Genomic DNA, 12,677 nt, shown 5'->3' with positions numbered 1-12,677 from the left:
ACAAACTACATACCATGACTGTGCTAATTCTAAACATATATACCCTCCTACCACACCACGGATTAATGCCTGAAGTATTGTTGTTGGATACTGAAAGATATTACACAAAGAAATATATTTTCTGTGATATTTGTTTGATTAAGTTATCCCAGATGTACTGAGAGTTCCTGATCAAGACTGAGGCCCCCAGGGTAAATAGTTGCGTACTTTATAATAAATTTAGATTCCAATCTTCTTAACTTCTGATCTCTGTTGCCACCTCTTATGCGAATTGGGACACTATCAACGACACAAAATTTTAGAAGATTCACATTTTTCTGATAAAAAGTTGCAAAGTGCCTTGCAACCGGATACTTCTTATCTTCCTTGGAGATAGCCCTCATATGTTCCAAGACACACTTTTTAGCCTTGTGAATAGTGCTGCCTATGTAATATTTCTTACACGGACAACTCAAGGCATAGACACAGAATTCTGTGATGCATGTCAGATTTTTTTTATGATAAATGGTGATATTTGTGGAGACAATTGGATTTGTTGACAGTTATTACTACTCTTGCAAGCTTTGCACATTCCGCAAACATAAAAGCCACGTATAGATGACTGTCTTATTGTGCCTGTAGACTGAATTAAACTTCTGCATAAATTATCCTTCAGGGACCTAAATCTCCTGAAAGTTAATTGAGGTTTCTTAGCTATAGTACCCACCAGATGTTCATCCATTCTTAGTATCTCCCAGTATTTTGTTAGACCTCCTCTAACCTCCCATGTTTTGTTGTGAAAACTTGTAAAAAATCTCACTGGTTCATGATCCTGAGTTTTACCTTTCATTTGGGGCACTAATAGTTTATTTTGATTAATGGTTAACACTTTTCTACATGCATTCTCTATAAATTTACAAGAGTATCCTCATTCCAAAATTCGCTTAGTCATAATCTCTACTTCCTGACGGAAGTCTTTCTCCTCACTACAATTTCTCTTGGCTCGTAGTAATTCCCCATAAGGAATACTACGAATTAAACTACTAGGGTGACAACTATTTGCATGAAGCAAGCTGTTTCCTGCTGTTACCTTGTGATAGACTGTGCTCACCAATCTTGTCTCTTTTACCTGTAAATTAAGATCTAAAAACTCTATTTCCGAACCGTGGATATGTACTGTGAATTTAAGATTGAATTGATTCAGATTCAATTGTTGAACAAAAGTTCTAGCTTCATTTTCATTGCCCTTTCAAATATAGAAGATGTCATCAATGTAACGAGCCCATGGGACAGCATATTCTTCAAAAAGATAATTATTGTATACCACTTGTTCCTCCCACCAGCCTAAGAAAAGTCCTGCATAGCTGGGGGCAAAATATGTCCCCATTGCTGTCCCCAGAGTTTGTCGGTAAATTTCATTATCAAAGATGAAAAAATTGTTTTTCAGACAAATTTCCATCCTCTGTAGTAACATGTCTGTATGTTGTAGAAAATAAATAGGCTGTGCTTGTATTACCAACAGTTTATAATCCAGAACTACAAATGATAGAAGAATGAGCAACGAACAATCATAATTGCTCTTTAGAAATGCTGAAAATATTGATTAAATATGCTAAAAAGGATGTTGAGAAGAAAGCTGCAGAAATTGAAGAATGTACCGCAACACTGAAGGACAAATGCACTGCAGGTGAATTTAAAAATTAAATGGAAAATATACAAAAGAAACTTGAGAAAGCAGAGGGTGAAATTATGGCTAAAAAACTGTGCAAATTTTTCAGGGACGAATGTGACTACGAGAAAGGCCAGGTGCTAACATTTGGAAGGAAGTCTGACAATTTGAGAAGTGGCATTACAGACAAGAGTCAAAATAAACGGATATGGAACTCAATGAGTGCATCAATGTCAATGGCTGCAAGTGAGATCACAAAGCAGGCAGATGCCACGGAAAGCGATAATAGTGAAAGTGATGTCTCTAATCAATCTGAGGTGGAAGGAGTAAAATCCCAAATTTTAAAGGAATTCGACCTGATGGCACAGGGAAGAACGAAGGCCCAGCGAGGAAGAGGTGCCCAAGGCTTCAAAGGTCGTGGAAGAGGAGGCAGAGAAGGAAGCAGAGGAAATGGATCGCGATAAAGAGACATCGAAAGCTTGTGGGGGATCCGCAAAAGGGGCCAAATAACAACAAAAGTAGGAATAAAACAGTAGTTAATTTATCTAATACCGTTCTATCTAAAACACAAGAAGAAGTCACATTTTTAGGACTTTCTTTCTGTCCAACAGCTACATTTGATTTCACCACTAGTAGAATTGATTTATTTAATTTTATCAGAAAACTTAAATTAAAATACTTGCATGCAACAAAGACTGTGGGGTCACAGAATGTAACAACAGCTGTGAGAAGTCCATTTAAACTCCAAATAGGAGACTTGGAAGTACTTCAGACTATTGGTCAATTAATGGAGGATGACACCTGGGTGAAGGATCCTATTGTAAATTTACAACAAGAAGGAGTTGAAACAGATTGGGATAGTGGAACAGCAAAATTATTTAAACCCAGATCTAAATTGTGTCCCCAAATTATTAACGCATCCATTGATATATTTGAAAAATGTATGATTAAGGAATTTCGTGAAAGGAAGAAAATAGTTTGTTACAAAAACCTCAACAAGAAACAGGTAGAAGCAATAAGGGAATTAAATAAAAATAAAAATCTGGTAATTAAACCATCAGATAAAGGTGGAAATGTTGTAATTTAGCCACTGGAGAAATATTTGGTGGGAAGGATTAAGACAGTTAAGTAATACAGAGTAGTATGAGAAAACGACTAGTCAGAAATATTGTCTATCAAACAAAGAGTATTTAGTGAAATTACAAGGTTGGTTAGATAACAGAATCTTTGAAAAACATGAATATTTATTTTTGAACTGTGACTATCCTAAACGTCGGGTACTATATTTACTACCTAAATTGCATAAAAATGTTGTTAATCCTCCAGGCAGACCTATTGTTTCTTCAAGAGGTATTATGTTGGAGAACACATCAAAATATGTGGACTATTTTTTACGACCATTTGTAGAGACATTGCCATCATATGTTAAAGATACCTGTGATTTTTTAAACAAGTTAATGGTGTGTGCTGGGAAAATCAATATTTATTGTTGAGCTTTGATGTAGAAAGTTTACACACATGCATTCCGCATGAGTTAGGTATCAAAGCATGTAAACACTTTCTGAGAGCATGGTCTATTTCTGTTTTACAACATACAGACATGTTACTACAGATGATGGAAATTTGTCTAAAAAACAATTTTTTCATCTTTGATAATGAAATTTACCGACAAACTCAGGGGACAGAAATTGGGACATGTTTTGCCCCCAGCTATGCAGGACTTTTCTTAGGCTGGTGGGAGGAGCAAGTGGTATACAATAATTATCTTTTTGAAGAACATGCTGTCCTATGGGCTTGTTACTTTGATGATATATTCTGTATTTGGAAGGGCAATGAAAATGAAGCTAGAACTTTTGTTCAACAATTTAATCTGAATCAATTCAATCTTAAATTCACATCACATATCCACAGTTCGGAAGTAGAGTTTTTAGATCTTAAGTTACAGGTAAAAGAGACAAGATTGGTTAGCACACTCTATCGCAAGGTAACAGCAGGAAACAGCTTGCTTCATGCAAATAGTTGTCACCCTAGTAGTTTAATTCGTAGTATTCCTTATGGGGAATTACTACGAGCCAAGATAAATTGTAGTGAGGAGAAAGACTTCCGTCAGGAAGTAGAGATTATGACTAAGCGATTTTTAGAACGAGGATACTCTTGTAAACATATAGAGAATGCATGTAGAAAAGTGTTACCCATTAATCGTGTTAAACTATTAGTGCCCCAAACGAAAGGTAAAACTCAGGATCATGAACCAGTGAGATTTATTACAAGTTTTCACAACAAAACATGGCAAGTTAGAGGAGGTTTAACAAAATACTGGGAAATACTAAGAATGGATGAACATCTGGTGGGTCCTATAGCTAAGAAACCTCAATTAACTTTCAGGACATGTAGGTCCCTGAAGGATAATTTATGCAGAAGTTTAATTCAGTCTACAGGCACAATAAGACAGTCATCTATACGTGGCTTTTATGTTTGCGGAATGTGCAAAGCTTGCAAGAGTAGTAATAACTGTCAACAAATCCAATTGTCTCCACAAATATCACCATTTATCATAAAAAACATCTGACATGCAACACAGATTTCTGTGGGTATGCCTTAAGTTTTCCGTGTAAGAAATATTACGTAGGCAGCACTATTCACAAGGCTAAAAAGCATGTCTTGGAACATATGAGGGCTATCTCCAAGGAAGATAAGACGTATCCGGTTGCAATGCACTTTGCAACTTTTCATCAGAAAAATGTGAATCTTCTAAATTTTTGTGTCGTAGATAGTATTCCAATTCGCATAAGTGGTGGCAACAGAGAACAGGAGCTAAGAAGATTGGAATCTAAATTTATTATAAAGTACACACCTAATTACCCTGGGGGTCTCAACCTTGATGAGGAACTCTCAGTACATCTGGGATAACTTAATCAAACAAATATCACATAAAATATATTTTTTTGTGTAATATCTTTCAGTATCCAACAACAGTACTTCAGGCATTAATCCGTGGTGTGGTAGGAGGGGTATATATGTTTAGAATTAGCACAGTCGTGTTATGTAGTTTGTGTAAGCACTGTGAGATGTGATAAACAGTAATAGATATATATTGTGTTTTATGTCTTTATAGGTTGATATGTCGGCACCTGGACAGTAATATGAATAGCAAAAAAACTATTATATTCAATTGGGGTTGGTATGAACAATAGAAAACAATTTAAAAACATGCAATGTGATATTGGATGACAATATTTGGATTTTATAGGAACAAGATGTGTAAACTCGACTTTTCTGCTTAAGCTAGTAGACATGAATTTGTTTCTTTTGTCGTGTGAATAAGCATTTGTTATTGTCTTTAAGATTTCTCATTTTGTATTAATACAAGTTTTGATTAGATGAATGAAATACCCTGGAGCTGTAGATATAGTAGATGCTCTGTGTATGACTATTATAATGTTTCAAGATGGCCGACAATTCTCAAGGAGTTAGTATGGACTTGAAAGTCCTTCGTTTATGTTTAGCATAGAATGAGACAGTGCAAGTGGCTATTTGGCATAGTTGTAATGACGCGACTGTGGTAACCTGTGATCAAGGAGCGTCTTGCTCCAAAATGCGTCAGGTTTTTTATGCTATTTGTGTTGCCATGAAAAAGCATTAAAGCGATTGTTGGGCATACTTTGAGTTACGGCCAGTCGTTTTTGTCTCTCTGAGTTTCCTCGGGTTTCTCAGATTCACGGGACGATGCTATTTGTGGAATATATATATATATATATATATATATATTTCCTTTTACCTAGAGGTCAGTCCAAATTTGGGTGGAGAAGTATTTCCAGAGTAGAAAACTCCCCACCCAATTACCAGTACACTCAAAAGTGATGCACACCCTGGGTTTCCTCTTGTATTAAAAGCAAGAAGAATTATTGTGCTAAAATCGCCTGGAAATAGAATTCTGCATATGTAAAATTGACCAGTAATTCAAGTCCCTGATTTCAGGTCAAGAAACTTTGGGGCCTGATTCAGAGTTTGTCAGAGATGGTACTCCATTACAAATGTAACAGAGTACCCTCTCCGCTAAAGCCTTGGCCAGCCTGCCAGATTTACATGTGGACAGACCTTAAGTATGTCATCAGCGGAGCTACTCTGGCTCCATCACTAGCATACCACTTGAACTGGTCACGGGAGTACACGCTGTTGGAGGTTTACATTTAACTTTGTCTCCATGATTTGGAGAGGGCAGTGTTATTTTTTTTCTTTTTTGCTGTTTGACTCACCAAGTAAAGCCTGGCGGTGAGATACGAGTGGAAAAAATAATAACCCTTCACAAAATAGAAGAAAAATTATATGGTGCGAGTGTCATTTGTTATTTCTCCTTTAAAACAAAATCCCACTTATAAAACTTGCTAAAAATTACATGTGCAACCATTCGGTTTGATAGAGCCGTCCGTCAAATGTGTTACATATCGACAGGATCAGTCATGAGTGCCGTTTCTGCTACGAGTAGACACACGTAGGGCTGGCGGACATCTCTAAATGCAGAGCACAAGTAAAGTCGCTCAAGGCGTTGCAGTATTTTAGTCCATGGCCTTGAAAGAATACAACCAGTATCCCATAGTTTAAATAAGGCCTTTGGGATAACATTGTGAAATCAGTAATTACTATGCAGAATTCCGGACCTACTGCACTGCCCTGGTGTCAGGCCTGTAGTTCCTGTCAAAGGTGGAAGTCTGGTTCACTTAGTCCAGGCACAGTTTAAGTTTAAGGAGTATGCATTCACGAATACTAATGGTATTTCACGTTCGGCGGTAATGTCATAAATAGGTTTATTGGTAATCCACAAAATTGTGATTGTTTTGGCCCTCTCAACATATGTATGTGTTATTGTTTAGCGTAAACCTAGTCGAAATGTTATAAATATTGGGGAAAGCTTCACTTACACAATTCCATTTCCACACCCAGTGCACTCAGGAAGCAGCTGTAAACCAGGCAGCGGACTGCCAAGTTTTGACACTGGGGATTTTAAGCCTCTTGTGTTTGCTTGCTTTTCAGGTCTCTCCCCTGCCAAAGTGGAAAAAAGAAAAACAAATTAATAATTGTAAACCAATGGTTGATGTTATTCTTATTGCTATTAATCAATACATTGTGCTGGTGTTTAAAACTTGCTTATGTAATGAATGTGAATGCCGGCACCAATGTGGGACTAAAGTTGCCATCACACTTAAAAAAAAACATACCCTCTGGTATACCTACTCGCTCTGTCGCACCTGTATAGAAATGCTTAACAACTTCTTTATTGCAGTGTGGCACCAAACTATCATGCATACCTTATTTCAGTGCTGAACTGTGACACAAAAAGCAGCGGAATAGCAATGACTTCGGGTCCTTAAAGGGTCTGCTGCTTATATTAGGAGCAGCACAGGTCTGTACTCTTCTCTGCACACTTTCAAATGTATTATTATTATTTAAATCGTGGGGACATGGGCAGTTGCTTCCCATGTGCATCTATTTGAAACAAAATGTTTTAATGCAAGCAACAGTGCAGAAAGATAGGCCTGCCGCATCCTCATGCCTGCTGCTGGCACTGCGGGAAATGTGGTGAAAGGAACAATGGGTGTGATGACCTGAAAGCAGGTGCACTTCCTCATTATTCTATATTGCCATGTCATATGTGCATTTCCTAGCGGAAGAAGGAAAGATGCCATCTTCAAATGCAAGTCCCAAAACCTTGCAATGCAGCTATTGAGTTGTATCTGTTGACTGCCTCCTTCTGGCAGTGCAATCTGCTATTGAGGGTTGGTGCCTCAGTATAAAAAAATCAAAAACAGTGCAGAAGATGAACACCATATTTACTGCTAAATTAAAATTAAAAAAAAATCTTTAAGCAAACCTAGGAGCATATTTATGCTTTCTTTGCGCTGAATTAGCGTAATATTTTATGCTAATTAAGCGCAAACTTAACTCCATATTTATATGTTTACGCTAGATCTCTCTAGCATCAAAATATTGGAGATAAAGTAATTTTTTGGATGCATGAACCTACCTTGTGTCAATGAGATGCAAGTTAGGCGTTCCCGTCCAAAAAATGACTCCAAGCCCATAGCACCTTATTTATCCTCCTGTGCAAAAATGGCGCATGGGGGGCGGCGGGCCTAAATAATGGTGCTAGGCCTGCTTAGCACCATTATTTAACACCTGGGTCAGGGCAGGCGTTAGGGGACCTGTGGACCGGACCAATTTTCGTGGCCAAACACCATGGAAAGAGCCCACAGGTGCCCACCATAAACCCCAGTAACACCCCCACCCTGTCCACAGGGACACCAGAGGATGGGGGACTCCATTCCAGGTAAGTAGGGTAAGTAGAGGTAAGTATTAAAAAAAAACAAATTAAAGTGCCATTGGGGGCCCTGACATGGACCCCCCGACATGGCACTGAGCGCAATGGGCAATACCCTTGTCCCCTGTGCTGGCCATTGGGGTGGTGGGCAAGACTCCTGTTTTTCATAAGAAAGGAGTCATGTGGTATAGATGGATTTTATGTCAGGAAATGAGACTAGGCTGGTTAAAGGCATTTTTTTTTGCCTCTACCCAGCCTAGAGTCATTTTTTGTAGAAATCTCCCTTCCCCCATATTGCCCCCCCCCCCCAACACCTGGCTAACATAATTTTCCTGTATGCTAGCCCACACTTTGGGCTGGCTTGCGGGGTTACATAAATTTGGGCCTGGCTGGCACTCTGGAATGAGGCAAGCCGGCGCTATACTTTTTGACGCAAAACTGCGTTTGCGCAGTTTTGTGTAAAAAAGTATAAATATGGGCCCTAAGGTGGGAATTCTTTTATTAGCAGGCACAAATTGGAAAGAATCAAAATTGAAGATTACATTTTTCACTGGCAAAGACATCATGTGTTGTTAAATTGTGCACAGTAGCACTTTAGTCTCATTGTCTTTCTATTAGCTTTGGGTGCATCCTCCCCATTCCCATTAAATGCATGAGGGGCTGTTGTATTTCAGAACCATATTAGATGTAATTATTTACTTCATACCTCCATTGTACATAGAAACCAATTTCTTTTACTTCGGTAGTCTATTTTAATGTTTGTGTGAGGGCTTAATTGTGAGTCTATGCCCAGTAATGGAAACCTCATTGCATATGTCAGGCTCAACACAAGAGCCATGAAGGTAGATTTATCCAGGTGATTAGAAGACTGCTCTGGGACTGGTTTTGACTAGATGTTAGAAACCAACTAAACCTGCCAGCTTTCGATAGAAAACAAAACAAGCCGAAACAAAGATGTCCCACTTCAGAATTATGAGGACTATCCCCACTCCAAAAAGCGGCAGGGCCTTTTTGAGTGCCTTTTCGAACCCCATCCAAAGTCATCGCCGATCTGAAAGTTCAAATCCGACCTCCCACATATACTCTTCGACCATCACCCTCAAAGGGAATCCTTTGACTCACGACTTGCTTACAATATAGTCTTCTGAAGTACGAAGCTGGCTGCCTGTCACAAGGCTTTGGTTTACAAATCAATTAACTAAATAAATAAATACTGTGGTCGAATTAAGTTCTTCTAAATGAAATCTGTAGTGTTTTTTTCTAAACATACATTTATTGTGATACATTTAAAATTACTTTTATCTAGATCTTGGTGGAATAATAAAGGATTGCCTAAGGTTGTTAAGACATTTATCAAAACAATCGGCATGAACAAAAGCGATTATGTATCTCAAAGATTTAAAACCATTTATGTTGGCAAGTAGAGACTGTGGTTTGAAAGAGTTTGGAGAGTTTCCAACTTAAGCAAATTGATCCACTCCCTGGGGTGACAAGCCTTAAACTGTGCTCTCCAGAAGTTTCAACCTCAGTCACCTTCACCAAACTCCAAGGACTAATAAATCCTGGCACTGGGACTGCCTTGAAAGTTAAACAAAAGCCACTTTGAAAATGTATCAAGGAAAACAGTTTCAGTATACAAGCTTTCTTTTATAGTAAAACATCCTTGATTATAATACTGAAACGTATTTCAAACCTGACTGCTCTTATAGCTCATCTATCTTTTTGTATTGTGTCCTATACTGTAATTCAACAATTCCGATTATGGTGCATAATGTTGAATGAAGCATTAGTATGTGCATAGCACTGTACTTCATCACTCTTTTGACATGAATCTAGCTCTGTAGTTATAAGGTGTAACACTCAAACTTAATTTATGGGTTCAGTGGTAAGGTCTCAGAAGATCAGCTGGACCGTGGTGGGTAGTTGTTCAGGTAACAGGAGACTCTGGTCTCTGTTTCCTGGTGCTAGACTGACATTCATATTTTGAGAAGCCCATCTGCCTGGCATGCCCCACATGGCAATCTTGGACAAAGAAATCCAGTGACGAAAGCCCTGCCCTAAATAAGATGGTGTCAGCATCATTTTGACCTGGCCGCCCTGTGGTGGAATGGATGACAGGTCAATGTTTTCCCTCAGGGGATCCAGTTGGTGCTCCGCCCGCAGGACCCTTGCAATTACCTCAGCTCTAAATGGATGGTGTAACCACAGCAATGGAGGCCAAAGTCATTTTTTTGCCAGATGCCATGCAGCCGCAAAAATCAACGTGTCCCTCTCACTGCCAGGATCCCTTGCATTAGGTTTTCCTGGTTTAGGCCTTTCTCTAGCTCACACACATTTCCTCACAAGGCACCCGATTGCTACTTTATTGTACACAGAAATCTTTCTCTGCAGAATTGTGACCAAGATATGTGGTCTTTCATGATAACTCTTTGGAGTAATTTGTTGCCTATTGTGTTTTAAGTTTGCTGTTCAGTTTTAGAAGCAATTATGAAAATTACAAGCAAATCTAAGAATGAATTAAACCTCCAAATACCTAAAAGTAGATGTTTATAGTGATGGGTGAAAGTAGTATTTATTTAAGTGATACACATAAGCAACTTGTTGTATTTTATTCTTTACGTATTTATTGTGCTAGTTCTCTTTATGGAACGTGCACAAGAATGGAATGTGGAGGCAGTGAGAAGGAGAGTCCATTAGAGGAGATCACCTGCGGCGGTCGTTGCTGTGCTGTTTACTGAAATAAATCTACGAGCGATTTCACTGTCTACACGGTGTTTCATTACAAAGTTGGCGACAAGTTTGAAGGATTTCACCTGCCATCAACCAGCGGTGGACTGACAGCACAGACGCGGTGAAGTTTTTCTTTCGACCCATGCGTTTAAAATTCGACTGAAGATTTGATGAAGCAGGCCTGTATTAGACATTTTAAAGTTATGTTGCAAGGTGTATTTGTTGCTGTAAACAGTGCTCAGTAACTACTGTATTTTACGGCTGATTTATTTTTAATGCTACTTGCGCGTGCATCGCATCGAGAGGATTGCGTGCAGCGTTACCAAGTAACGCAGCACCACGCGGTTTCCATTAACCTCTTAGCTGCTGGGCCTTTTCCCCCCCAGTGCTGAGCCCTTTTTTGGCTATTTGGGGTAGTTCGCGCTTAGGGCTTCATAACTTTTTGTCCACATAAGCTAACCACGCCAAATTTGCGTCCTTTTTTTCTAACATCCTAGGGATTCTAATGGTACCCAGAGTTGGTGGTTTCCCCTGGAGGAGACCAAGAAAATAGCCAAAATACAGTGAAAATTTTGTTTTTTCCAAAAAAATGGGAAAAAAGGGCTGCCGAAGAAGGCTTGTAGTTTTTTCCCTGAAAATGCCATCAACTAAGGGTTTCTGGTGCTGAAATCACTATCTTCCCACCTTTCAGGAACGGGCAGACTTGAATCAGAAAACCGAATTTTTCAACACAAATTTGGCATTTTACTGGGACATACCCCATTTCTACTATATTTGGTGCTTTCAGCCTCCTTCCAGTTAGTGACAGGAATGGGTGTGAAACCAATGCTGGATCCCGGAATGCTAAACATTTCTGAAAACTAGACAAAATTCTGAATTCAGCAAGGGGTCATTTGTGTAGATCCTACACGGTTTTCCTACAGAAAATAACAGCTGAAATAAAAAAATATTGAAATTGAGCTGAAAACAACAGCCATTTTTCTTTATGTTTTACTCTGTAACTTTTTCCTGCGATGTCAGATTTCTGAAAGCAATATACCGTTTTGTCTGCTGGACTCTTCTGGTTGCAGGGATATAAAGGGCTTGTAGGTTCATCAAGAACCCTAGGTACCCAGAGCCAATAAATAAGCTGCACTATGCAGTTGGTTTTCATTCTATACTGGGTATACAGCAATTCATTTGCTGAAATATGAAGAGTGAAAAAGAGGTATCAAGAAAACCTTTGCATTTCCAAAATGGGATCAAGATAAGGTTTTGAGGAGCAGTGGTTATTTGCACATCGCTGAATTCCGAGGTGCCCATACTAGCATGTGAATTGCAGGGCATTTCTCAAATAGACGTCTTTTTTACACACTCTCTTATATTTGGAAGGAAAAAATGTAGAGAAAGATAAGGGGCAATAACACTTGTTTTGCTATTCTGTGTTCCCCCAAGTCTCCCGATAAAAATGATACCTCACTTGTGTGGGTAGGCCTAGTGCCCGCGACAGGAAATGCCCCAAAACACAACATGGACACATCCTATTTTTTTTATAGAAAACACAGCTGTTTTTTCCAAAGTGCCTACCTGTAGATTTTGGCCTCTAGCTCAGCCAGCACATAGGGAAACCTACCAAACCTGTGCATTTCTGAAAACTAGAGACCTAGGGGAATCCAAGGAGGGGTGACATGCGGGGCTCGGACCAGGTTCTGTTACCCAGAATCCTTTGCAAACCTCAAAAAGTGGCTAAAAAAACAAGTTTTCCTCACATTTCGGTGACAGAAAGTTCTGGAATCTGAGAGGAGCCACAAATTTCCTTCCACCCGGCGTTCCCCCAAGTCTCCCGATAAAAATGATACTTCACTTGTGTGGGTAGGCCTAGCGCCCGCGACAGGAAACGCCCCAAAGCGCAACGTGGACACATCAAAATTTTTGGAAGAAAACAGAGGTGTTTTTTGAGAAGTGCCTACCTGTAGATTTTGGCCTCTAGCTCAGCCGGCACCT

At 39.2% G+C, this 12,677-nt stretch overlaps 1 protein-coding gene across 1 annotated transcript in view; it reads right to left on the bottom strand.

The window, feature by feature from the left end:
• PDLIM4 (PDZ and LIM domain 4) overlaps nt 1-12,677 on the bottom strand; it is a 525,321-nt gene that overhangs the window by 13,760 nt on the left and 498,884 nt on the right. Inside the window, exon 6 of the mRNA XM_069244747.1 lies at nt 6,568-6,688. Within this exon, the coding sequence (XP_069100848.1) occupies nt 6,568-6,688 (121 nt within the window). The remainder of the gene's footprint in view (nt 1-6,567; nt 6,689-12,677) is intronic.

Source organism: Pleurodeles waltl, chromosome 7 (assembly GCF_031143425.1).
Source record: "Pleurodeles waltl isolate 20211129_DDA chromosome 7, aPleWal1.hap1.20221129, whole genome shotgun sequence".
Taxonomy (NCBI): domain Eukaryota; kingdom Metazoa; phylum Chordata; class Amphibia; order Caudata; family Salamandridae; genus Pleurodeles; species Pleurodeles waltl.
The sequence above is the reverse complement of the archived record's forward strand: the minus strand, read 5'-3'. Positions and strand labels throughout refer to the sequence as shown.